The sequence below is a fragment of the Sorex araneus genome, chromosome X (genome assembly GCF_027595985.1).
Source record: "Sorex araneus isolate mSorAra2 chromosome X, mSorAra2.pri, whole genome shotgun sequence".
Classification (NCBI taxonomy): domain Eukaryota; kingdom Metazoa; phylum Chordata; class Mammalia; order Eulipotyphla; family Soricidae; genus Sorex; species Sorex araneus.
In genome coordinates, this window is record NC_073313.1 from 158,069,454 (window position 1) to 158,096,514 (window position 27,061).

The window sequence follows — 27,061 nt, forward strand, 5'->3', positions numbered from 1 at the left end:
CAAGTACCTCAGTGAGGGTGCTGGCGCTTCTCGCCGGAGCCCAGACCTGCCTCGCGGCTTTGAGCACTTCTTTGTCTCAGAATGTGTGAGTGTGTGTGTGTGTGTGTGTGTGTGTGTGTGTAGACTGTGAGAGTGTGTGTGTGTGGAGTGTATGTGTGTGTGTGTGCGTGTGGACTGTGTGTGAGAGAGTGCATGTGTGTGGAGTGTGGACTGTGTGTGAGAGAGTGCGTGTGTGTGGAGTGTGGACTGTGTGTGTGTGAGAGAGTGCATGTGTGTGTGTGTGGACTGTGTGTGAGAGTGCGTGTGTGCTTGTGAATGTGGTCTGTTTTGTGATCTCTAATGGCCCGCACACTTGGCCCAGTCAACACGTTGGCCCCTCACATGGGCGGCCTAGAGCCCGACAGCAGTTTCCCCCCCAGCTTGTGCCTCGAGAGCAGCGTGTGTGTTTCCGCACCACAGGTGCCACTCAGCTTGTCCCTCTGTTCTCAGAGCACGACCAGAATCAACACTTTCAACTGGTCCAAGGTCCGCAAGCTGAGCTTCAAGAGGAAGCGGTTTCTCATCAAACTCCACCCGGAGGCCCACGTACGTAGCCCCACAGGCACGAGGAGCCTCGGGAAAGTGCAGGAGGACTTCGGGGTGGGGGCACGGGGGTGTTGACTCAGGAGGGGGGGTGGTCTCTGCCCATCCACCATCTCCAGGTTCTTAATATTCTCAAGAATAAAGATGCTCTGGGCTGGAGCGATAGCACAGCGGGTATGGCGTTTGCCTTGCATGCAGCCGACCCGGGTTCGATTCCCAGCATCCCATATGGTCCCCTGAGCACCGCCAGGAGTAATTCCTGAGAGCCAGGAGTAACCCCTGTGCATCCCCAGGTGCGACCCAAAAAGGAAAAAAAAAAAAAAGAATAAAGATGCTCAGACTCAGAGTTGAAAAGTGAAAAAGTTCAGTGGAAGTGAAAGAGGAAAAGGACTGCCCTGTGGGGAGAAACTCAATACTGGACTGACTAGTTACCTGTGCCTCCTTTTATGTTTTTTTTTGATGGGAAAACTGGGTCTTTGTGTTACAGAAATTGCAGGAAGTTAAAGATAAGGGTTCTTTGTGAGGCCCTTTTAGATGAAAATTGGGCTCTTTGTTTCGTGGGAATGGGCAAGAATCAGACAGACACCTGTCTCCCATTTGCCCAAGATATTGCCATTATCTCAGCCTCAGTTATCTTAGCTCTTCATGTAAGCTCTGGAGAATTTTGTGACGGACAGTTGTTAACTTCCTGTTTATCAGAAAGAGCCCAGGAATTCTCCGGAAGTCAAAAATATAGGCCAGGCCACTCAAAAATGGGCGTGCTCCCAGCAGCTAGTGGGGAAATTGAGGCCACCTCTTTCCTTTGGGCCGTGCCGGCTGGCAGGTTCCACAGAGGTGGCCGAGAAGGTGCCTCCCAGGCTCAGCCACACTCAGGTGTGGCCTCGGTGTCACCTCAGCCAAGCGGGGCGTCCTCTGTGGAGGGATGCACCATGTCTCCTGCCTGCCTCTGCTCCTGGGGAAACCGTGGCTGTCCACGAGGCCTCCTGGCACGGCCTCTGCTTCCTCAAGTCTGTTCGTCGCGGTCCGGGCTGGCGGCTGGCTCTGTGCACGCGTGGCCTGTGGCAGGCCCAGACTCCACCCAGCACTGCCAGGCTTAGCCCCGAAACAGTGGGAAGATGAGACTCAAGACAGTGGAGTGAGGCCCTAGAGGCCCTAAAAATAGAGAAGAGACATTTGCACCCCGATGCTCCATGCAGCACGACCCACAGTAGCCAAAATCTGGAAAGAGAACAGGTGGCCAAGAGTAGAGGCCAGGACAAAGAAATGGTGGAATACTACTCGCTGTGAGAAGGGACAGTCACGGTGTCTGCTGCTTCCCGGCCCTGGGGAGTGTCCTGCAGAGTAACACGAGTCAGAGGGCGAGAGTGACACAGAGCGACCTCGTACGCGGGTACAGAGAAACACAGTGGGGGGATAACTAACGAAACAGCCTGAGAGCCGGGAACAGGAGCGGGACCTGCAGCCGTAGCCGTCCAGTGTCCAGCCTCGCAACTGGCCTCCCAGGGAAACAGGCGCTGGAGGGGCTGGGGGATCGAGTAGGGAGGGGCTGCATCTAGATGATGTTTTGAAATGTTTATGAAGGAGCCAGAGGGTACTACTGTCAGTCTGGGTCCAGCCCCCAGCATCCCGCGTGGTTCCAAATGTTTATGAAGGAGCCAGAGGGTACCGCTGTCAGTCTGGGTCCAGCCCCCAGCATCCCTCGTGGTTCCCTGAGCACAGAGCCAAAGTGAGCTCTGAGCATCACCGGGTATGACCCAAAACACAAACCAAAAACATTTTAATTAAAAGAACGGGTTTGGGGGCCGGAGATAGCTTAGTGGTAAGGCATTTATTTGCCTTGCATGTGGCCGAACCAGCTTCAATCCCCGGCATCCCGTCTGGCCCCTGAGCACTCAGGAGTGATTCCTGAGAGCAGAGGCAGAAAGGGCCCCTGAGCATCACTGGGTGTGGCCCAGAAACAAAACAAAAATAAAAAGATCTTGACCCACGTCCCATAGTTGTGGCCCTATAAGCGGCCATGCTTCCCAGCTTCACGACCGGTCACAGAAGAAATGCCACAGCAGTGAAGCTCACGCCCACGCCCCACAGCCACAGCCTCACACGCGTGTCCGCAGAGACGGCAGGGCTGTGAGACTCCGGGCACACGGGGTTTCAGGCTGAAGACTTGGGGGTCTTCCCGGGTGGGAGGGCAGCCATAGTCATCTTAAGTGTCCGGCCTCACAGCTGCCTGGCAGGGGACCCAGGCTGATGGGACTCTCCGGCCTTCAGGCCAAAGACTCAGGGGCCGCATGCCGAGAACTGTCCAGTTCCACAGACCCTGGCGTTCCGGGAGAGGCGGCCTCCAGATTCCGGTGCTGAGAGCAGGTTAACGGGAAGCAGCGTCGAATCCAGCTGAACTCAGTGAATAAGAACAGTAACACAGAAGGTTTAACAGCAGCAAGGAGCAGTAAATCCTCAGACAGCGGCTTTTACGGCCCCCTTGTGAGGTGCCACAGTCTTCACAAGCTTCCCTTTATTGAATTATTTTTTGGTAATTCCACTTACCGTCTTGTTAACAAGCGATGTAAGATAAATTATTCTGTGCCTTCCTAGGGGGCAGGCTTGGGGCAGGCTTGGGAAACCGGGAGCACTGGAGGTGGAACATTGAACACCCAGAAGCATTCGTATATGGACAACCTTGTGAACCATGAGGTTTAAATACAGTTTAGAAAAAATAGGTTTTGGGGCCGGAGCGATAGCACAGCGGGTAGGGCGTTTGCCTTGCACGCGACCGACCCGGGTTCGATCCCCGGCATCCCATATGGTCCTCCAAGCACTGCCAGGAGTAATTCCTGAGTGCAAAGCCAGGAGTAACCACTGTGCATCGCTGGGTGTGACCCAAAAAACAAAAACAAAAAAAAAAGAAAGAAAAAATAGGTTTTAGGGGCCAGAGTGATAGTGGCAGAGAGGGCATTTGTCCTGCACGTGGCCAACCTGGGTGTGGTGCTGAATCCATGTGGTCCCCGGGCCCGCCAGGACGGCAGGGACTGTCCGGTCAGAGCCTGACCTGCGGGTGGGGCCAGCGGCAGGTTGGAAGGCTGGCTGTGCGCTTGGCTCAGGGTGGGGGCGCCTGGAAGGCCAGTGAGCGACCCCGCGCGCTTCGGTGAGTGCTGAGTGGAACCTGGTCGCACCGAGGAGCAGATGCGGGTAGTGTGTCCACGCACCTCCCAGGGCGCACAATGCCACTCCCGGGAGCTCGTCTCCGGGATCCCGGCCCGAGTGTGCTCAGCCTGGAGCCCGAGTGCCCTCGCACAGGTGGCTGGCGCAGGAACAGCACGGGCGTGGGCGGGCGTGGACGGGTGTGGACAGCCTGGGCAGAGACACAGCCCTCAGCCGCAGTGGCCGGGAAACAGTAGTGCTGTCCGCTGGCCGCCCTGAGGGGCCGGAGCCCCGGCCCACAGACCCAGGGCCTGCGTCTCCTGCGTCGGGGGGGGGGGCGGGGTCTGCACTGCCCCTGCACACAGCCCAGTCACTCCCTGGACGTTGGTCTCTCCCCAGGGCCCTCACCAGGACACGCTGGAGTTCCTGATGGGGAGCAGGGACGAGTGTAAGAACTTCTGGAAGATCTGTGTGGAGTATCACACCTTCTTCCGGCTGCTCGACCAGCCCAAGCCCAGAGCGAAAGCCGCCTTCTTCGGCAGAGGCTCCTCCTTCAGATACAGGTGAGGACCCCTCGGCTGGGACGCTCGAGTCCGGGGCGGGGTGGGTCACGGGCCCTAGTCACATGGCAGCCCTGGGAAACGGGCTTCCTAGGAGCCACAGGAAACCAGCCACTGCAGACAAAGGACTTGAATGTACGGATTTGGATGGGCGGGTCTTACTCTGTCCTTAACTATAAAGTAGTAGAACTCTGAGTTACTCTCACTTTGAAACTCTGAATCTTTGCGCAGCGGGCGAACTCAGAGGCAGTTGGTGGACTATGTGAGAGACGGTGGGATGAAGAGAGTGCCCTACGAACGGTGAGACGGGGGAGAGTTTGGGGCACAGCTGGGGCTTGGGGGCCATAGCTGGTGATGCCCAGGGCTCTCTTGGCAGATTCAGGGGGCCACAGGGTGGGGCTGGGGTTGAAGTCAGGTCAGACGTGTGCGGGCACACGCCCCACCGCTGTGGTATGGCTCCAGCCCCCACAGTGTGTTTGGAGACTCAAGGCCTTAACTCCTTTGAACCTCCCGTGAGTTAAAAGTCCCTCTTTCCCTCCTGGAGGGGCCTGGGATTGGGGCCACACGCAGTGGTGCTCGGGGCAGGCCTGGCCCTGGTCTGTGCAGGAGCCGGGCTCAGTCGCTTTCAGGGCGACGGCCGCCCCCTGCAGGCTCCCCCGCCCCAAGGGGCCGAGTGTGGACATCCCTGTCCGGCCGCCCATCCCTGCCCTGCTCTCGACGTCTGTTTCACACAGCCATGCTGTCGTGCTCTGTGGTGAGCTCTGAAACTGAAGACGCATCTTCCTCTGCGTCGGGAATGTTCCCCCAACGGAGGGAGCTGTCTCCTACAGGGCCAGGGTCCCTCCTGACCCCACGGGGCAGTTCTTGGCATTTCGTGTTTGTCCCTTTGGTGGCGAGTGGGGCATCTCCCAAACTGCCCAGGGGCCAAGGCCCCCCTGGCCATGTGCATGCTGACTCCAGGGCCGCCCCCGCCCAACTGCGGACCCTGGCCAACGGGCACTTGCCCTCACTCCGTGTCAGGCCTGTTCTTCCAGGGGCTCCTGCCCAGTGCTCACACTGTCCCGGCAAGCACACGTGGCTCAGGCCTTGTTCTCTCCACAGGAGACTCAGCAAGACTCGGCTGTCTGTCCAGGAGCTGCCCCGGCAGGTGAGTCCTGTGGGGCCGGTGGGGGCTGGGCCATCCTATGAGTGGGCGCGACTCTGTCCGCACAGCCAGGCTCGTCACTGGCCTGGAGCACTGTGGCACTGGTCTGTGCAGGCTCGGGCCAACCAGGGCACACTGGCCTTAGTGACTGTGTGTAACCGGGCGCTGGCCTTAGTGACCACACGTGACTGGGCACTGGCCTTAGTGACTGTGTGTAACCGGGCGCTGGCCTTAGTGACCATGCGTGACTGGGCACTGGCCTTAGTGACTGTGTGTAACTGGGCGCTGGCCTTAGTGACCACACGTGACTGGGCGCTGGCCTTAGTGACCACACGTGACTGGGCGCTGGCCTTAGTGACCACACATGACTGGGCACTGGCCTTAGTGACTGTGTAACTGGGCGCTGGCCTTAGTGACCACACGTGACTGGGCGCTGGCCTTAGTGACCACACGTGACTGGGCACTGGCCTTAGTGACTGTGTGTAACTGGGCGCTGGCCTTAGTGACCATGCGTGACTGGGCACTGGCCTTAGTGACCACACGTGACTGGGCGCTGGCCTTAGTGACCACACGTGACTGGGCGCTGGCCTTAGTGACCACACATGACTGGGCACTGGCCTTAGTGACTGTGTGCAACCGGGCGCTGGCCTTAGGGACAGGTGTGACAAGTCACTGGCCTTAGGGACAGGTGTGACCGGGCGCTGGCCGTAGGGGCAGGTGTGACTGGGCGCTGGCCGTAGGGGCAGGTGTGACCAGTCACTGGCCCTAGGGGCAGGTGTGACCGGGCGCTGGCCGTAGGGGCAGGTGTGACCGGGCGCTGGCCTTAGGGGCAGGTGTGAGCAGTCACTGGCCGTAGGGGCAGGTGTGACCAGTCGCTGGCCGTAGGGGCAGGTGTGACCGGGCGCTGGCCGTAGGGACAGGTGTGACCGGGTGCTGGCCATAGGGACAGGTGTGACCAGTCACTGGCCTTAGGGGCAGATGTGACCGGGCGCTGGCCGTAGGGACAGGTGTGAGCAGTCACTGGCCGTAGGGGCAGGTGTGACCAGTCGCTGGCCGTAGGGGCAGGTGTGACCGGGCGATGGCCTTAGGGGCAGGTGTGACCAGTCACTGGCCTTAGGGGCAGGTGTGACTGGGCGCTGGCCGTAGGGGCAGGTGTGACCAGTCACTGGCTGTAGGGGCAGATGTGACCGGGCGCTGGCCGTAGGGGTAGGTGTGACCGGGCACTGGCCGTAGGGGTAGGTGTGACCAGTCACTGGCCGTAGGGGCAGGTGTGACCGGGCACTGGCCGTAGGGGCAGGTGTGACCGGGCGCTGGCCGTAGGGACAGGTGTGACCGGGTGCTGGCCATAGGGACAGGTGTGACCAGTCACTGGCCTTAGGGGCAGATGTGACCGGGCGCTGGCCGTAGGGGTAGGTGTGACCGGGCGCTGGCCGTAGGGGCAGGTGTGAGCAGTCACTGGCCGTAGGGGCAGGTGTGACCAGTCGCTGGCCGTAGGGGCAGGTGTGACCGGGCGCTGGCCTTAGGGGCAGGTGTGACCAGTCACTGGCCGTAGGGGCAGGTGTGACCAGTCACTGGCCGTAGGGGCAGGTGTGACTGGGCGCTGGCCGTAGGGGCAGGTGTGACCAGTCACTGGCTGTAGGGGCAGATGTGACCGGGCGCTGGCCGTAGGGGCAGGTGTGACCGGGCGCTGGCCGTAGGGACAGGTGTGACCGGGTGCTGGCCATAGGGACAAGTGTGACCAGTCACTGGCCTTAGGGGCAGATGTGACCGGGCGCTGGCCGTAGGGGTAGGTGTGACCGGGCGCTGGCCGTAGGGGTAGGTGTGACCAGTCACTGGCCGTAGGGGCAGGTGTGACCGGGCACTGGCCATAGGGGCAGGTGTGACCGGGCGATGGCCGTAGGGACAGGTGTGACCGGGTGCTGGCCATAGGGACAGGTGTGACCAGTCACTGGCCTTAGGGGCAGATGTGACCGGGCGCTGGCCGTAGGGGTAGTTGTGACCGGGCGCTGGCCGTAGGGACAGGTGTGACTAGTCACTGGCCGTAGGGGCAGGTGTGATCGGGCGCTGGCCGTAGGGACAGGTGTGACCGGGCGCTGGCCTTAGGGGTAGGTGTGACCAGTCACTGGCCGTAGGGGCAGGTGTGACCAGTCACTGGCTGTAGGGGCAGGTGTGACTGGGCGCTGGCCGTAGGGGCAGGTGTGACCAGTCACTGGCTGTAGGGGCAGATGTGACCGGGCGCTGGCCGTAGGGGCAGGTGTGACCGGGCGCTGGCCGTAGGGACAGGTGTGACCGGGTGCTGGCCATAGGGACAGGTGTGACCAGTCACTGGCCTTAGGGGCAGATGTGACCGGGCGCTGGCCGTAGGGGTAGGTGTGACCGGGCGCTGGCCGTAGGGGCAGATGTGACCGGGCGCTGGCCATAGGGACAGGTGTGACCGGGTGCTGGCCATAGGGACAGGTGTGACCAGTCACTGGCCTTAGGGGCAGATGTGACCGGGCGCTGGCTGTAGGGGTAGGTATGACCGGGCGCTGGCCGTAGGGGTAGGTGTGACCAGTCACTGGCCGTAGGGGCAGGTGTGACCGGGCACTGGCCGTAGGGGCAGGTGTGACCGGGCGCTGGCCGTAGGGACAGGTGTGACCGGGTGCTGGCCATAGGGACAGGTGTGACCAGTCGCTGGCCGTAGGGGCAGGTGTGACCGGGCGCTGGCCGTAGGGACAGGTGTGACCGGGTGCTGGCCATAGGGACAGGTGTGACCAGTCACTGGCCTTAGGGGCAGATGTGACCGGGCGCTGGCCGTAGGGACAGGTGTGAGCAGTCACTGGCCGTAGGGGCAGGTGTGACCAGTCGCTGGCCGTAGGGGCAGGTGTGACCCGGCGATGGCCTTAGGGGCAGGTGTGACCAGTCACTGGCCTTAGGGGCAGGTGTGACTGGGCGCTGGCCGTAGGGGCAGGTGTGACCAGTCACTGGCTGTAGGGGCAGATGTGACCGGGCGCTGGCCGTAGGGGTAGGTGTGACCGGGCGCTGGCCGTAGGGGTAGGTGTGACCAGTCACTGGCCGTAGGGGCAGGTGTGACCGGGCACTGGCCGTAGGAGCAGGTGTGACCGGGCGCTGGCCGTAGGGACAGGTGTGACCGGGTGCTGGCCATAGGGACAGGTGTGACCAGTCACTGGCCTTAGGGGCAGATGTGACCGGGCGCTGGCCGTAGGGGTAGGTGTGACCGGGCGCTGGCCGTAGGGGCAGGTGTGAGCAGTCACTGGCCATAGGGGCAGGTGTGACCAGTCGCTGGCCGTAGGGGCAGGTGTGACCGGGCGCTGGCCTTAGGGGCAGGTGTGACCAGTCACTGGCCGTAGGGGCAGGTGTGACCAGTCACTGGCCGTAGGGGCAGGTGTGACCAGTCACTGGCTGTAGGGGCAGGTGTGACTGGGCGCTGGCCTTAGGGGTAGGTGTGACCAGTCACTGGCCGTAGGGGCAGGTGTGACCAGTCACTGGCTGTAGGGGCAGGTGTGACTGGGCGCTGGCTGTAGGGGCAGGTGTGACCGGGCAGGTGTGACCGGGCGCTGGCCTTAGGGGTAGGTGTGACCAGTCACTGGCCGTAGGGGCAGGTGTGACCAGTCACTGGCTGTAGGGGCAGGTGTGACTGGGCGCTGGCCGTAGGGGCAGGTGTGACCAGTCACTGGCTGTAGGGGCAGATGTGACCGGGCGCTGGCTGTAGGGGCAGGTGTGACCGGGCGCTGGCCGTAGGGACAGGTGTGACCGGGTGCTGGCCATAGGGACAGGTGTGACCAGTCACTGGCCTTAGGGGCAGATGTGACCGGGCGCTGGCCGTAGGGGTAGGTGTGACCGGGCGCTGGCCGTAGGGGCAGATGTGACCGGGCGCTGGCCATAGGGACAGGTGTGACCGGGTGCTGGCCATAGGGACAGGTGTGACCAGTCACTGGCCTTAGGGGCAGATGTGACCGGGCGCTGGCTGTAGGGGTAGGTGTGACCGGGCGCTGGCCGTAGGGGTAGGTGTGACCAGTCACTGGCCGTAGGGGCAGGTGTGACCGGGCACTGGCCGTAGGGGCAGGTGTGACCGGGCGCTGGCCGTAGGGACAGGTGTGACCGGGTGCTGGCCATAGGGACAGGTGTGACCAGTCACTGGCCGTAGGGGCAGGTGTGACTGGGCGCTGGCCGTAGGGGTAGGTGTGACCGGGCGCTGGCCGTAGGGACAGGTGTGACCAGTCACTGGCCGTAGGGGCAGGTGTGACCGGGCGCTGGCCGTAGGGACAGGTGTGACCGGGCGCTGGCCTTAGGGGCAGGTGTGACCGGGCGCTGGCCGTAGGGACAGGTGTGACCGGGCGCTGGCCGTAGGGACAGGTGTGACCGGGCGCTGGCCATAGGGGCAGGTGTGACCGGGCTGGAGGCTGTGCCCCATGGCTGGCCGTGGTGCAGGCAGGACCAGAGCTCGCTGTGGCACAGTCCGGGTTGGCTGATCCTTTCCTCCCTCCCCCCCTTCTGCATCCTCCCACTGCGCTCACTGAATGCGATGTTCCGTGACCCTCAAGACTGCAGGGATCTAGTAACATGGCAGGAAAGTTTTGTGCTGTGTAGAAGGTGAGACGCAGGAAACATTCACATGTGTTGGCATGATGCCACTACATCAAAGGGAGGGGCGCACACGGGTCACACAGAACCAGCACCCAGCCCAGTGTGCCAGAGACAGCCCCACACAGGGGCGCACAGCAGCCTGTCACCCCCCGACCATGGGAGGACACAGCAGCCTGTGTCAGCCACACCACAGGACACGGTGGCCTGTGTCAGCCACACCGCAGGACACGGCAACCTGTGTCAGTCACACCACAGGACACAGCAACCTGTGTCAGCCACACCACAGGACATGGTGACCTGTGTCAGCCACACCACAGGACATGGCGACCTGTGTCAGTCAACACTACAGGAGGACATGTAATTCTTCCGTTACTGCAATGTAACTTTTTATTTGTTGGGTCACACCCAGCAGTGCTCAGGGCTTACTCCTGGCTCTGTGCTCAGGAATCACTCCTGGTAGTGCTCAGGGGTCTATCTGGGATGCCAAGGATTGAACCCAGGCCGCTGCATGCAAGGCAGAAGCCCTCTCCGCTGTATTACTGCTCCGGCCCCAACACTTTCATTTCTGCACCGTGTTCTTTGTCTTTTCATGTTGTTTTTTGTTTGGGAGCCACACTCAGCAGTGCTCAGGAGTTTCTTCTGGCTCTGTGCTCAGGGATCACTCCTGGCGGGCTCAGGGGACCATGTGGGGTGCTAGGGATCACACCCTGGGTCAGCTGCATGCAAGGCAAGTGCCCTCCCCGCTGAGCTGTCTCTCCAGCCCCACACAGTGTCCATTCCTGTGTCATATTGTCAGAGCACACACAGCCTCCCTCGGCGCGGCCAGGCCTGAGCCACCGCAGCCACCTGATCTCTGGGCTCGCTCGAGGGTGCCGGGGTGGAAGCCAGGTGGGCTGTGCGGTGCCTTCCCTGTGCCGTCTCTCTTGTATCCCATTGCTCTTGAGCCCTGTTTGTGACCTGGGCCCTCCCCGTGAGAGCACCCCAAGGTCCTCGCCGCCCGGTAGAGCTGCCAGTCCTCCCCTCCCTCACCCCTCGTGGCCCCTGGCACTGGCACAGTGTGCACTGGGGACTCTGGTGGGCATGCCTGGGCCGAAGCTGGCCAGGGCCCCTCTGCGACTCTCACACGCCAGCTGCCGTGGGCTGGAGGCTCCGTCCTTCCCCGGCCCCGGGGGCAGTCTGGGTTGCCCTGTGCCCTGTTCCGGGGCCACCCCCAGGCTCGCACTGCTCCCTGCCCAGTGCTCGGAGGCTCAGGCTCAGCCTCAGGACACGCGGCTCCCCGCTCCCTGCCGTGCCCTGCTGGGCGGCCCTTGCTCCCCGGTGTGGGTCTGGCGTGAGCAGCCAAGCCGCGTGTCCCCGCTCTGGGCCCAGCCCAGCGGCTCTGTCAGGCCCACCTGGGGCGGCTGCTCCTCACTCCCGCTTCCCGCTGCCCCTGCCCGGGTCCGCAGCTGTGTCTGGAGGCTGAACCGGATGGAGCCGGGCTCCAGGGAGCGGGTGGCCCTCGGGGACCCTCGCTGCTCAGGCCCGCGGGGGCGTGCGGGGACAGCCGCCCCAGCCCAGATGCCCTGTCTCACGGCTCGTTTCTCTTCTCTCCTTCCCCCAGAGCCCGGCACTCCCCGAGGCCTTGAGGACGCCTGCGGCCCCCCTCCCCTTCTCCGTCCCCACCTGCCCCCGGGGCCCCGCCGGCCTGCCTGACTTCAGGGACCACAGCTGTCCCCCGGCGACACCCCCGGCAGAGAGGAGCGGAGCGGCCACCCGCGGCCCCGACGTCGGCCGGGCCCAGCCCCCCGGGGCCCCCGAGCCACAGCCAGGCCCAGGTGCCTCGGGGTGGGGCCCCGCGGTGAGGGGGTGCAGGGGGCCCCAGCCGGCCAGTGACCGGGGCTCGTGCCCGCGCCCGTGTGGCCGCCCAGGCGTGGGGGGCGGCCCCATCTTGGCGCTGGCAGGCGCCCCTCTGCAGGTGTCCGAGGAGTTCATAGACGATGACCCGGCCGAGATCTCGTTCTTTGCCGGTGGCTCCGAGGCGTTCGCCTTCCCCTTCGGTGGCGGGAGCGGCACCTCTCCGAAGCCCCGGGCGCCGGGCAGCTGCCCACGCTCGGCGCGGTCCAGCCCGGACAGGTACTCCACAGAGGCCGTGCGCCTGGACGCCGACGACAGCTGTGACTCGGACGGGGAGCTGCCCGGCCCGCACCCCTCGGGCCCCCCGGGCCTCCTGCGGGGGCTGCCCAGCGCCTCGGACGCCGGCTCACTCAGGAACAGCCCGTCCCCGAGCGGCTCCCTCAGCCAGCTGCCGCTCGGCCTGCCCCTGCGCACGCCCAGCTCGGCCGGCCAGTCCGAGGCCAGCTCCATGGCCAACTTCCCCGCCTGCTCCGTGCGCTCCGAGTCCAGCTCTGCCTTCCAGTTCTCCGACATCCTGGACCAGCTGGAGCAGCTCAGCTGCCCACCCACGGCAGCCGAGAGCCCCAGCAGCAGCGAGGCCGAGTCCTGGGGCTCCGAGCCCGAGGCCCCGCTGGACATCAGCCTCTTCCTCGGCCACCGCTTCGCACAGCCCATGGGCGAGAGGCTGGCTGCCGGGTGGATGGGCGGTGGCACGACCGTAGCCCCGGGGGAGTGGACCCATAGCAGCCCCCACTGAGCGCCACCCCTGGGGCACCCCCTGGAGCGGGAGCACCCCTCCTCGGCCTCAGAGCAGGGAGGGGTTTGGGGCCGCGGGCAGAGGTTCTAAGCATCCAGGTTGATCTGTCCCTTTTGAACGTTAAAAGAAGACTTGGGCCACACCAGCGGTGCTCGGGGCCCACGGCCGGCTCTGCACTCAGGGATCACTCCTGGTGGGCTCGGGAGACCACGGCGGGTGCTGGGTACCCAGCCCGGCCGGCCGCGTGCGAGGAAAGTGCCTTGACCCCGCCTCCCCGCAACTGAATGTCAACGTTTTCTCATTTAAACTCTCTTGGGAGGATGCCGAAAGCTGTGCCTCCGACTGAGGGCAGTGCCCGTCTGCGGTGCCCGCAGCGGTCAGCCACCTGCACGGCTCCTTCCTGCGTGCTGGTGCAGCCACTGCACGGTCAGCCCAGACGGCGTGAGGACGACTCTGGCCCCTCCACCCATCGCTGCGAGCGTCCAGGAGCGTCCAGGCCGGGGGCTGCAGTGTGGGACCCAGTGCCAAAGGCGCGACGGGGAAGACGGACAAGGACAGGCTCTGCGGAGAGCGGACACGAGAGCTGCCCTCGAGAAGGCGCTGGACGTCCACTCCAGTGGCCCTCACTGGACACGTTCCTGCTGCAGAGCCAGGCACAGCAGTGGCCTGCAGGCAGCTGGTCAGCGACACGCAGAGCCAGGCGCCGGGGACGCTGCACCGCAGGCACGGATGCCGTCTCTCCGGGGTGCGGGCTCCTGGCCGGCTGGTCTGTGACGGACGGTCCAGCCAGGCCCTCACGGGGCAGCTCTGCGAGGCACGGAGGTGAAGGGAGGCCTGGCCGGGGTGGCCGGGACAGAGCGGACGCTCCCGAGGGCGCCAGCCCCGACCAGGTGCCAAGCGTCTGCCCGTGGCCCCGGCTTTGAGTTCCGTGGTTGCGCGTCCATCCGTCCGTGTGTCCGTATGTGGTTGCGCCGTGCACCAGTCACGGTCTCTGCTCCGCCCGGAGCTTGAAGCCTGTTCCGGCCGGGGCCTCTTGGGAACCTCTCCTTTCTCTCCGCCTGGGGCTGCGTGTCGAGACCCCCCCCCCCATCTCGGCAGCTTCCTGAGCCGCTCCGGCCCCCCTGCAGGTCACGGCTCGGGCCCCCCCCCCCGAGTCTGCCTCCACGCCCCGCAGGCCGCAGACCAGAGCCGAGGGGGGGCGGGGGCGGGCGCTGGCACCTCTCTCCCAGAGTGCAGGGCCTGGCCTCGTCCACCCGGCTCCGTCCGCAGGCTGGCCGGGAAGGGCAGCGGCTGCGTCCTGCCGTGAGCCCCAGGCCCCTGCAGGTGCTGCTCCAGCTGCTGGCACAGAAATGGCCCTTCACCCCGATTCCAGCACTACGGCCCTGGGCGAGCCCCCGCCCTGTATGGCCGCGCACTGGTGCTTCACTCTGGGCACTGGGCCCCAACTCTCCTCCCGCGGCCCCGGGCGTCCGTCTCCGCGGCCCGAGAGGCCCCTCTGTGCCCCTGACGCTCGAGACAGGAGCGAAGGCTCCGGCCACTGCACATCCCTGCTAGGCTGCCGCGTCTGCCGCTGCGTGTCTGGAGGCCGGACAGAGGCAGAGCCTGGCCCGGCCGCAGCCCGGCCGCTGGCGCAGGGCCTCCCAGACTCACACTCGGCTCCTCTGGGGTCGCCCAATGGTGCTAGAGGGCCCAAGTGCACTCCCCGCCCTGCCCGGCCAGCCTGCCATGCCCGCGCCCCTGGTGCCAGGCCCTGCATGTTCTCCCCGACCTTGCCAGGAGCTGGGGTCTGCACAGGTGCCGTCGAGCTCTGCTCTCAGCGGCCCCCTCCCGAGGGGACCATCCACCTCAGACCTCTGTGACGTGGGCAGCGCTGCCCCCACCCCCGTCTGTCTCCCCGGGCCGAGAGCCCAGGCCCGGCCACACTCTGCCCAGCCTGAGGGCTCGGGCCCTGCTCGCGGGAGACCAGCTAGGGGGACCCCCTGGCCCTGCTCGCGGGAGATCAGCTAGGGGGACCCCCGTGGCCGGCTCGAGCGAGGGGCGGAGCTCGGCACCAGCCTCTCGCCCACTGCTCAGCAGGACCCGGCATTGTCCCCGGGCCCCACTCCGGTGGTTCCTCGCTGTGCGTCTGCACCCCACACCCTGGCTGACGGGGCCTGTGGGGAGGGCAGCGCGTGGGCTGTGCTGTGGCCTCCCAGGGCCACGGGGATGCTAGCCTGGATCAGGTTCCATGTGGCCTGGGCCCGTCATGCATGATCACATGCTAACAGCCCCTGCAGCTGCTTCTCACGTAGTGCCACCTCACAGCTTGTGGCCCTGCCCTGTCCCTGTCATGGGTGATCACACACTACATGTGACTCTTAGGTATGATGACACGGTACATGCCCCTGCACCTGTCCACCATGTCTGCTCACCTGGCATGTGGCCCCAGTGCCTCTCATATGTGATTGCACAACCCCTGGCTCATGTGCCTGTCCCTGTCATGTATGATTATACCTACGTGACCCCTGCACATGTGTCTGTCATGTAGGGTCACATGGTACATGCCCTTTCACCTGCCTATCATGTATGATCAAATGGTACATGGCCCCTGCACCTATCATGTATGATCACACACCTCATAGCCATGTGCATATCATGTACGTTCACATATGGCCTTTGTACCTGTCATGTGTGATCACATGGCTCACGTGCATGTCTTTATCATGTATGATGACATGGTACATGCCCCTGCACCTGTCTTTTTATGTATGACCACACAGTATAGCCCCTGCACTTGTCTATTATGTATGTTCATATGGCACATGCCCGTGTACCATCTGTCGTGTAATATGGTCACACGGTATGTGACCCCTGCGCCTGTCTCTGTCATGTGGCTCTGTGGCATTTGATGCCAGTTTCTGTGCCTTCAGGGTCTGCCCGTGCCTTACAGAACACTGCAAAGCCATGAACCCTAGGGTGGATTGTTGGTAGAGAAAAGTGTCAGCATTTTGGTGGCAGTTGGAGTTGAGATTTGGGTTTCTGTTCTTGAGGCTGTGGCACCCTCCTCTGCCTGGCGCTGCCTTGGCCCTGGGCCAGGGGCCAGTGCTAGAAGGACACAGGACATGTCCCTCTGACATGAGTGCTGGCTGCGGGATGCACAGCAAGGCCGGCCTGCTCTGAGAAACCTTTCTGGTGCCTTGTTTTCAGTACTTATTAACTGTTTTCATTGAAATTGCCATTTATGAATTTGCAGATTTGTACTAACTCAGAATCTTTAAATTGTTTATTCAATAAAATAAGAAATTATTTGCTATGATTTTCCAGATGGGCTTTTTAGCTTCCTTTCCCCTTCCTGCTTACGGTTTGACTTGCGTAAATCAGTGTTTCAGGTGGCGACTGAGTCTCCGTGTCTCACTGGCTCCTCGCGTGGCCCTGAGCCGTGTGAGGCTGTGTGCTTGTCTTAGGGAGACCGCGGGCGTGTCGGAAGCTGCGGGGAGCCCGCCCTTGCCGAGAGCAGCGTGGGGGTCCCGTGGCCCCGGCTGGGGTCTGCAGACACGTGCTGTGCACCCTCCCTGCACACACGAGAATCAGAGCGTGTCTCGTCTCCTCACCCCGCAGTGGCCCACCGGGCCCCAGGGAGCCCGTCCCCCATCTTAGCCTGCCAGGTGTCCCGGGAACCCTCTGCCCCTGTCTTTTGGGGGCCCACACCCGGGGATGCTCAGGGGGATCCTGGCTCTGCCTCTGCACTCAGGAGTTGCTCCTGGCGGTGCTGAGGGGACCACAGGGATTCCAGAGACCAACCCTGGGTCAGCCCAGGGCAAACCACTGCCCGCTGTGCGAGCTCTCCAGCCCCCGAGCCCCAGAGCAGCCCTCAGACGAGGCTGAGTGTCTTGCAGGGGCTGACACGTGGTCCTGCCTCCCCGGCGGTCCCTGCTTGGCTTAGTTGGCGTGTGGCCAAGACCCTGCTGTGCTCAGGACTCACTCCTGGCCTGTGCTCAGAGGTCACTCCTGGGGGTGCTGGAGGACCCTGTGAGGGGTCAGGGGTCGGCAGAGAGGGCAATGCAGGGAGGGCCTCCTGGCACACGGCCCAGCGCCCAGCCGACAGCCACCGCAGGCCAGATTCAGCCCAAGTGGGAAGCGTCTCTGCTGGAGCTGAGCACAGCCCACCGGGAGGGGGAGAACGGCTGGCCCCGGAGTTTGCCTTTGGTCTGGCTGGGGCCACACCAGGCCTCGGGAGCTACAGATCCGTGTCTGGACTCACTCCTGGCCGTGCTGTGGCCCAGGCAGTGCTGGGCTCTCCTGGACCTCTGTCCCTGACGGCCGTAAGCTCTGAGCCCTTCGCTGTGTTGGCTGGGGAACGGGTCTCTGCCCACCCCCGATGACTGAGGTTCAGCGTTCCAGGACCCTGAGCAAGGCCGGGAGCCCTCAGGCCTGATGACTGCCGTCCGTGCCCCCCGGTGCCAGGCAGGGAGTGTGGAACTGTGCCTGGGGGTCGGGCCCGCTCACAGCTGCCAGGGCGCAGCCGGGGCTCCGTGCGGCCCACTCACGCTCTCTCTGCAGCCGTGCCCCGACCCCAGAGGGGCCTGGCTTGCAGTGAGGGCAGCTGGGGTTCCCCTGGCCTCGTGGGGCTGTGCAGTGCCGACCCTGAGAGTGCTGTGGGGTGGGCAGGTCTTTCCTGAGGCACGGGGGGCTGCGCTACCCCACGCTGGTCGGCCCGGTTCTGTGGACGTCGGACCCTCCCAGCTGGCACAGACTCGAGAGGGGCTGGGCCTCAGCAGCTTCTCCTCCTTCCTTGGAGTCCGTCGTGCCAGACACCTTCCAGGGCCCGGGAGTGCAAACCCAGAGGCCCTTGGGGGGCCCAGAGTCCACTTGCCTAGCCTAGACGGGACCCTGCACGGGGCCTGGGGTGGGCGTTACGTTAAGGGGGCTTCGCACAGGCCAGACGCGTGATACAAGTGACCCTTAATGGACTGGTCGTGGTTAGCTCGTACTCTCCTGCCGCCGGGTGCTGTAATGCCCGTGACCACTCCTGGCGCTTCCCCTGCCCGGGGGTGTTTGCGGAGTCCTCCCCCACGCCGCCGTGATTGTGTCATGTGAAAATAGAGTGCCTCAGCCGGGGCGCAGGACACCGCACAGACCCATCTGCTGCCGCTGGCTGGCTGACCAGACGTGGCCCCAGGGACCTGCTCTGAAATGACTTGTCGGGGATGAGGTGGCGGGGGGGGGGGGGGCGGGCGGGGAGGCCCCCATTACTCAGCAGGGTGTCAGCCGACCCAGTCGATGTGAGGTGGGTGTTTAAACCTCCCGTGTGGGTACACCTCTGACTTAAGCAGCTTCTCAGCCGCAGTTAACCCTTTGTGATGGGTCAGAGGTGGCGGAGTGGGCAGAGCACTTGCCCTGCCGTGGCTGACTCAGGCCTGATCTCTAGCCACACATGTGGTCCCTGAGCCAGGAGTCGCCCCTGAGCACTGCACAGAGTGGCCCAAAAACATTTAAAAAAATCTTTGTGAGGCTCTGCTTTAATAAAGGTAGTTTTCAATTTTGTTATTTAATAGTTACTGATTTCCTGTCTCATAGACACAATAAGCCTTTGAGACTTTGGGGGACGAGTTTGGGGGCCACACCTGAGGGCATTGAGGAGCCACTCAGCTACTCCTGGCTCTGGTGCCCAGGGCACCACGGGTGGGGCGTGGAGGCCCCGTCTTCGGGGTTTCCTCACCAGCCCCTGCCTGGGCAAGCTGACACACTGCTCAGGGGGGAAGGACGTTGTTACATGCTTGGGATAATTCTAGAAACCCCCGAGTTCTCGTGGACCCTGCGCTGAGCTATCCGTCGGCTTGGCTCTGGGAGCCACGCATGGTGGTTCTCAGGAGCTATCCAGTGGGGCTGGGGGCCCGGCTGTGCCAGCGGCTGGACGGACCCCCACACCAGGCGGCCATGTGACACAGCTCCCCCGGAGTGACCCGTGGCCCTGACCGCGTCATTCCCAGGGCTCGGCCTCGCGGAGTTGTGCTGCCTACCCCCCGCAGGAGCAGAGTTGCCGAGGGGGGGCCATGCCCCGGGGCGCCCCCGAAGCCAGCGGGGGGCTGTGAAGTCGGGCTGACCTGCCCTGCTCAGTCTCCTTGCTGGGCTCTCGGCGGGCACGGGGGCCGCGGGGTCCCCGGAGCCTGCCCCATCCTCACGCCACCTGCCCCGTTCACTTCCAGGCCTTCCTGTGGACAGTCCTGGGCCTCCCTCCGGCCGGAAGGGCCCCCTGAGCCCGGGCCCCCTCGAGCAGAGCCCGTCCCCCCTCCCGAGCCCAGGACTCGGCGACGCTGGCGGAGCCGGGACGGACAGCAGCGAGGACGAGGCGAGTCCCGAGGTGGGTGCAGCCAGCAGGGCCTTGCTGGCACCTTCTCTCTGGGCGGGGATGGGCGGCAGGCACCATGCCCCAGCCCGCGGCTCTCGCGAGCACCTGGGCCTTACGCCCTCCTCCTCCTCCTCTTCTCCTCAACACGCCCTGCATGGCCGGGAGGGCTGCCCGGGGCCCGGGCGGGGTCGGCACCTGTGTGATGTGGTGGGTCTGTGCGTGGGTCTTGGCAGGGCCCAGCGGCGGGCAGCGGGAGCCGGGCCCCCGCTCTGTCAGGACGGGCTGCAGCTGGGCCCAGGCCTCCTCACAGCCACAGCAGCACGGCCCAGGGTCCCGGGCGGGGTCGAGGCTGGTCTGTGTCAGTCTTGGGGCTCAGAGTGAGACGGGCGGGAGGACCCCGTCATGGGAGCTGCGTCGAGGTCTGGGGCGAAGGGCCAGCCCCAGGTGGGCATCGGACAGCGGACACTAAGACGCGCTGCACGGAGCATTTTCCAAATCTATTCTGAAACCCTGAAGACAAACGGCCAGACCCCGAGTGGCAGAGCCGAGTTCTCAGCCGTGAGGGCGGGTCCCGCTGTCGGAGCAGACTCACACACCGGTTTATAGCCACGCGTGTCTGGGTGCCGGTGCCCCAGGGCGCTGTCCCTGCCCCGAGACCCCGCCCCGCCCCCCCCGCCACTGTCCTCCCCACGGTGCCGGCGTGGCAGGGCCGACCCAGAGCGGGGCCCTCTATGCCTGGCCAGACTCGGCCCCCAGCCCCAACTCACGGGGGCCCAGCTCAGCCGGTTCCTGCCGGCCGGGCGCGTGTCCCCCAGGTGCCAGCTGTCACCGGCTCCCTTCCTCTCCCAGTGAACCTGGCGCGGGCTTGTGGCGTCCTGGGTGTGAACGCAGGGAGAGGGCTGGCTGGGCGGAGCACTGCAGGAGGCGGCAGGGCTGACCCTCATGACGCCCCACCCCCGCGTCTCTTAGTGGCAGCACCCGGCCCCCTGGAACGGGGCCCTGCACCCCCGGGGAGATGGCCGCTCCCGCTCTTGAGGACCCTGCTTCTGTGTCGCTCTGCACCCGGTGGGCCCCTCAGGTGCTGCAAGAGACAGGGCTGGGCTGGCGCGTCCTGGTGGTGGGTGACCCGGGAAGAGGTGAAGAGCAGGAACCTTCCGGAGGCCAAAGCTCGGACCGGCCGGTGTGTGGGACCCAGTGAAGAGCTCTGAGCACAGGGCGCGCTCCTGAGCCGGAGCCCCCAGTGTGCTCCGGGCCCTCCCTCCCCTGCACGCTGCCACCCTGGGGATCACAGTCCCCTCAGCTCCTTCCTCCCGCACCCAGCCCCCACGGGCACTGGGGGTGCACGAGGCCCCCGGCGCTCAGCCCCGCCTGCCGTCAGCGTCGCCTCCCTCCCGGAGGATGAAGGCCAGGAGCCGTGACAGGGTCTCCAGCGCGTGTGTGACGCCAGCACACACTCCTGAGTGGCCGACCCCGGGTCCTGAGGAAGCCCCAGCTGGCAGAGAGGAAGCGGCCAGGCAGAGAGGGACAGTGGCTGGGGGCTGCCGCTCGCCTCACAGAGGTGCTTCCTCAGTGCTTTAGAGTGGCCACAGCAAACCTGGGCTGGTGGGCCCCGGGGCACGCCTTGGGGCGAGGCCTCTCGGCTGGAGCCCCCTGTGCACTCTGAGCCCTGGGCCCTGCCTCCACCCTGCATGCGAGTCTGCCCACCTCCAGCTCCCCACAGGGCGCCTCTAGAAAGCTGAGGGGAAATAGTGCTGTGTCGTGAGGCCGAGACACGTGTGAACGTGTAGATTCTCGCCACACACTCACATGCCGTGTTTTGTCCAGTCGCACGTGAGAGACATGAGTGGGGACACGAGGGGCTCAGGTGTCCTCCCAGGAATTCAGGGTGAGGCAGTGGGTGCTGAAACAAGCTGGTGTGAGCAGGGCCACGAAGGTGAGTGCTGTCACTGCCTCTTCTTACAGAGCACGGCAGCAGACGAAGCCTTGTTCATTGCCCAGGAGATTCTTGCTACGGAACGAACATACCTGAAGGACTTAGAAGTCATCACTGTGGTATGAATCTTCATTATTTTGCTTTTCTCCCCTGTCTTAGATCTGAATCAGAAACTTCCTCTTAAGGGACTGGAGAGATAGGATGGTGGTTAAGGCACCCAGTCCGGGGTTGATACCCAGCATTCCATGTGGTTCCCCCAAACAAGACCAGGAGTAATCTCTGAGCATCTCTATGACACAAAAACTGAAAAGATTTAAAAAAAAGGGAGAAAAATAAGCTCTCTCTTGAGAGACAGCTCTTACTATCACCAGATCCCTGTGAAAATATACCATTAAAGATATTTGTCTGAAAGCATGTCTAGATCAAACTGATCTAGAAATCTGATTTCTAATTTCTGGGAAAACTAAAAATGGACCCACTTGTAGCTATTCAGCAAGAATCACTCTTTTGTTGTGGAAAGTGGGTGGTCAGCAAGAGGATGGCTGAAACATTGCCGGAAGCTGCTCCCGGGAGCAGTGCTCAGGTCACTGCTGTGTGTCTGTGGCCACATACCCTGGACCAGGCCTGCCAGTCATCCCAAGCTCTTCCCACAGTGGTTCCGCAGTGCAGTGGTCCAGGAGGAGGTCATGCCCGCCGAGCTGATGGCACTGCTCTTCTCCAGCATCGACCCCATCTACGAGTTCCACAGAGGCTTCCTGCGTGAGGTGGAGCAACGGCTGGCACTCTGGTAACAACGGCAACGGCTGGACCCCACGGCCCCACCCTGCAGCCCCATCCTGTCACTGTCAGGAACTTTGCAGCTTCAGAAACTGAATCAAAGGAATCACTATTTCTTTTTTGTTTTGTTTTGTTTTGACCACACCTGGCAGTGTTCAGGGCTGACTCCTGGCTCTGCACTCAGAGACGACTCCTGGTGGGCTCAGGGAACCCCCTGTACAGTGCTGGGAATCGAACCTGGGTTGGAGTCACGCAAGGCCAGGCTTAAGGACTATATTGTAGCTCCAGCCTCCGAAGAACCATTATTTCATAGAAGTCTTGGAGAAGAATGTAAATTTAGTAATCACTTCTTTCTCTCTTTAGGAAGAAGATGAATAATAGTAAATTAATAGTAACTGACCCCTCGTTTTGCTGCTTGCTCCTTGTTTTTGAGGAGCATCCCTTTCAAACCTCTCCTTGTCATCTGGCTGTGTTCATGGCAATCAGGCGGTAGCTTAAATTTCTCTGAGTTTTCTAACCTAATTATTCATTTCTGTACCAGGGAAGGACTTTCCAACACCCAGGAGACACAGAGTCATCAGCGAATTGGTGACGTGTTGCTCAGGAACATGCATCAGTTAAAGGTAACAACTTCAGAAGTGACTAGAGGCACTAGTAAGGGCCACAGAGACATAACATCTCAGGATATACATTACCCTTAGGACAAGTTGCCCTCAGATCACATGTCCCATAGCAGGACATTTCTCTCAGAACAGTATTATCCACAGACTCGACTTTCCCCTCATACATTTTCCTCAGACAGAGGGACATTTCCCTCTGTCTCAGGTAGACATTTCCCTCAGGGCAGAATTCTGCTTAGATGGACATTAGTCTCAGATCAAGGTCAATTTATGATGGACATTTTCCTCAGGAAAGAGTTTCCTGCAGATGATCTTTCTAGAAGGACAGAGTTCCCCTTATATGCACATTTCACTCATAACAGTGTTCTCCTCAGGCGTATGTTACCCTCAGGCAGAGAATCCTGAAGAAATATATTTTCCTAACAACAAAATCCACTTATATGAATTTTTCTTCACAACAGATTTCCATTCAGATGGGCATTTTATCACATTCCAGTGGATAGGATGCTTACCTTGCACACTGCACACAGCCTACTGCATTCCATATGGTCCTCTAAACACTTCCAGGAGTAAATCCTAAATGCAGAGCCTGAGCATCACTGGTATTGCCCCAAAATAAACAAAAGATGTGTTCACCTCTTATGGACATTTCCCTCAAGGCAACATCTTCTTCTGTGGGCATTTCCCTCAGTAGACTATTCTCTTCAGATAGATATTCCCTCAGAAAAACATTTCCTTCACATGTTAAATCCATCAGGACAGAGTTCTCCTATGATTATCAGTCCCTTAAGACAGAATTATTCTCAGAGAGACATTTTTCTCCCAGCCGAGAAGCCATAATATGGATATTTCTGTCACAGCAAATGTTACTTGGTTATACAGGAAAGATTTCTACTCAGATAAACATATCCCGCAAAACTGAGTTTCCCTCAGTTGTAAATTTCCTCATGACACAAGTTCCCTAAGAAGGACTTTTCTCAGTACCAAAATTCTCTCTGATAAAAACTTTACTCAAGATTAGATCCCTCGGGCTGGAGTGATAGCACAGCAGGTAGGGCGTTTGCCTTGCACGCGGCCGACCCGGGTTCGATTCCCAGCATCCCATATGGTCCCCTGAGCACTGCCAGGGGTGATTCCTGAGTGCATGAGCCAGGAGTGACCCCTGTGCGGGTATGACCCAAAAAGAAAAAAAATCCCTCTTGGGCCGGAGCAATAGTACAGCTGGTAGGGCGTTTGTTTGCCTTGCATGCGGCTGACCCAGGTTCGATCCCCGGCATCCCATATGGCCGCCTCAGCACCGCTTGGAGTAATTCCTGAGTGCAGAGCCAGGAGTAATCCCTGTGCGTTGCTGGGTGTGACCCAAAAAGCAAAAAAAAAAAAAAAAAAAAAAACAAGATTAGATCTCTCCGTGGATATTTCCCTCAGGACAGTGTTTCCCTTAGATAAACTTTCCTCAGAACAGAATTCTACTAAGATCTATGGGACAGATTTCCACTCAAAAGCAATAGCACAGGGCTGGAGCGATAGCACAGCGGGTAGGGCGTTTGCCTTGCACGCGGCCGACCCGGGTTCGAATCCCAGCATCCCATATGGTCCCCTGAGCACCGCCAGGGGTAATTCCTGAGTGAAGAGCCAGGAGTAACCCCTGTGCATCGCCAGGTGTGACCCAAAAACCAAAAAAAAAAAAAAAAAAAAAAGCAATAGCACAGCGGGTAGGGCATTTGCCTTGCACGCGGCCGACCCGGGTTCGATCCCCAGCATCCCATATGGTCCCCCAAGCATTGCCAGGAGTAATTCCTGAGTGCAAAGCCAGGACTAACCCCTGAGCATCGCTGGGTGTGACCCAAAAAGCAAAAAAAAAAAAAAAAAAAAAAAAAAAAAAGAGTTCTCTTCACTTGAACATTTCCTTCAGAACAGCAGAACAGTTTTTCCTTCAGATATTTATTTGATGGATATTCAGATGGATATTTCTTAGGACAGCATTCTTCTCAGACTGGCAGTTTCCTCAGGACAGTGTTCTCCTAAGATGGTTGTTTCACTCATGTCAGCATTTTCTTCAGATGCACAAAAGGGAAGAAAACCCAAGGACATTTTACTCACAACAAAATATGCTTAGGGGACAGATTTCCACTCAGATAAGCATTTTCTTCAGAATATCTCCTTTAGGTTAGATTCCCCTCAGATTGATATTTCCCTCAAGTTTTTTCCCCCCCTCTATGGACTTTTAACTCAGGATAGTGTTTCCTTCTAATGGACATTTAACTCAGGACATCATTCTCCTCAGTTGCACATTTTCCATAGTACAGTGTTCTCCTCAGATGAGCACTTCCCTCATAAAATTTCTTTTATAGTTGACTTCCTTCAGATGTTTATTTTCTTCATAAACAAGTTTCAAACAGATGAAAATTTCCCTCAGGATCTTTACTTCTGTGGACATTTCTCTCAGGACAGGGTTTCCTTCTTATGGACATTTCCCTCATGGCAGACATTTCCTCACAGCTTGCCATATCCCCGCGCAGTTTTCGAAAGTATTCTCCACCACAGATGGACTTTCCTGCAGAGTTCCCTTCAGATGGACACATTTCCCTCAGCACAACATATCCCTCTGTGGGTATTTCTTTCCAAAGAGTGTTCTCCACAGATAGACATTTTCCCTCATGAAAGAATTCTCAGAAGGTCAGATCCTTCAGGACACCATTCCCCTTAGCTTGACATTTTCCTTAGAAGTGTGTCTTGTAACTATTCCCCTAGAATCATCATTAGGGAGAATAGTCTTAGGTAGGGTGTGCCAGGTGTGTTCATTTTGGATGTCCTTTGCCAACCCCTTGGTAATGTTTTTCCTCTACCTGAAGTCACAAGCCTGATATGGTTTCCGTGAGACCCTATGGTCAGCGTTAGATTTGTTTTCAGTTAGCTGCAAGCTCACAGTTCAAGTTTTCCTTACTGTCTCTAGAGAATGTGAAGGGAATGTTGTAAGTATTATGTAAATGTAGTGCCTAATTAGCCCAGATTGGCTTCATGGGGACATTCCCAGTTAGAATCAGTTGTCACATTGTTGGCATCAATGGGACCAGACGTGTTTTCACTGTTGAGGAATCTTCCTGTGAGAGCTCTTTCTTACCTGTGTGGCCATGCTATGGTAGCCCCAGAGCATCTTCACCAGACTCTGAAGCCCTGTTCACCTCACACAAGCTCCCAAACCCCCAGCACTGCACCCACTAGGTAACTGCTGCCTCCACCCAGGACCATGCTGCCTTTCTCCTGATTCACTGGGGCTCTGAACATGTTTTTAGGCTCCAGTCTCCATAGAACCCAAAATCCAGTTTTCCTAGCCCCTTCCAAGGAGATCCAGCTTACTCAGTGCTCCCTTTTCTACTCTGATACCTTTAGGAATTTCTCAGACACACATGGGTTTTAAATAAATTCTGCCCATCCCTAATAATTCTGCCCATCTGCACCTGCAGAAACTTTAAATCAAAATATACATATACATAAATTTGATTAGGCAGGGGCTAGAGCGATAGCATAGCAGGTAGGGCATTTGCCTACCTGCTTGCACGTGGCCAACCCGGGTTTGATTCCTAGCATCCCGTATGGTCCCCTGAGCACTGTCAGGAGTAATTCCTGAGTGCAGAGCCAGGAGTAACCCCTGTGCATCGCCGGGTGTGACCCAAAAAGAAAAAATATATATACATATACATAAATTTGATTAGGCAGGGGCTGGAGCAATAGAATAGAGGGTAGGGCATTTGCCTTGTATGTGGCCGATCTGGGTTCGATTCCCAGCATCCCATATGGTCCCCCAAGCACTGCCAGAAGTAGTTCCTGAGTGCATGAGCCAGGAGTAACTAACCCCTGTGCATCGCCGGGTGTGACCCAAAAAGAAAAAAAAATGATTAGACTTCTCATTTTACACAAATCACCTATGTAATGACGATTAAAATAAACTAAAGTGGGGCTGGAGTGATAGCACAGCGGGTAGGGCGTTTGCCTTGCACGCGGCCGACCCGGGTTCGAATCCCAGCATCCCATATGGTCCCCTGAGCACCGCCAGGGGTGATTCCTGAGTGCATGAGCCAGGAGTGACCCCTGTGCATCGCCGGGTGTGACCCAAAAAGCAAAAAAAAAAAAAAAAAAAAACTAAAGTTCTGATGTTATGGCAGGTGCTAATCAGCTCTGGGTCCTTGTGGACAGCATGTGAGATTAGAGCATGCCAGAGGTCACCAGTGTCATAGCTCTTTTATAACACTGCTCTGTATTTTTTTAAATTTTTATTTTTGTTTGTTTGGGGCCCATATCCCATGGCATGCAGGGATTACTCCTGGCTCTGTGTTCAGGAGTCACTCCCAGCCCTGTTCGGGGAGCCACATGTGGTGCAATAGACACCGAGTCAGCTGCATGCAAGACAAGCACGTTATCCGCTGTACTAGTTCTCTGGATCCTAACAGCTCTTTATTTAACAGCTCCTGCAGGTATATCTCTGCAGGCATCTCAAGTTCTAGACAGTCGCTGTCCCGCTCCTCACCACGTTGCCCTCCATTCACGACATCCTGCTTGTCTCTCCTTCTGCTCTCTTCTTCCAGATCTCAGAGTGCTCTCTCTCTTCTCTTCTTCCACCCCCATCCCAGTGCCTCACTAGGTTGATAGACATTTTGGATCTCCCTCCCCTTAATAGTTTCTGCCCACTGGTCATTATGCCCTATGAAGTCATAAATTAGAATAATCAAATCACATATGCAAATGACAGCATGGGTGATTGCATG

At 60.1% G+C, this 27,061-nt stretch overlaps 1 protein-coding gene across 1 annotated transcript in view; it reads left to right on the forward strand.

Moving 5' to 3' along the window:
* Positions 1-27,061, forward strand: part of FARP2 (FERM, ARH/RhoGEF and pleckstrin domain protein 2) — a 73,863-nt gene that overhangs the window by 34,734 nt on the left and 12,068 nt on the right. The window contains exons 9-17 of the mRNA XM_055121190.1: positions 490-585; positions 4,120-4,283; positions 4,512-4,580; positions 5,382-5,427; positions 11,612-12,626; positions 18,826-18,980; positions 20,931-21,020; positions 21,555-21,688; positions 22,220-22,301. Of these exons, the coding sequence (XP_054977165.1) occupies positions 490-585; positions 4,120-4,283; positions 4,512-4,580; positions 5,382-5,427; positions 11,612-12,626; positions 18,826-18,980; positions 20,931-21,020; positions 21,555-21,688; positions 22,220-22,301 (1,851 nt within the window). The remainder of the gene's footprint in view (positions 1-489; positions 586-4,119; positions 4,284-4,511; positions 4,581-5,381; positions 5,428-11,611; positions 12,627-18,825; positions 18,981-20,930; positions 21,021-21,554; positions 21,689-22,219; positions 22,302-27,061) is intronic.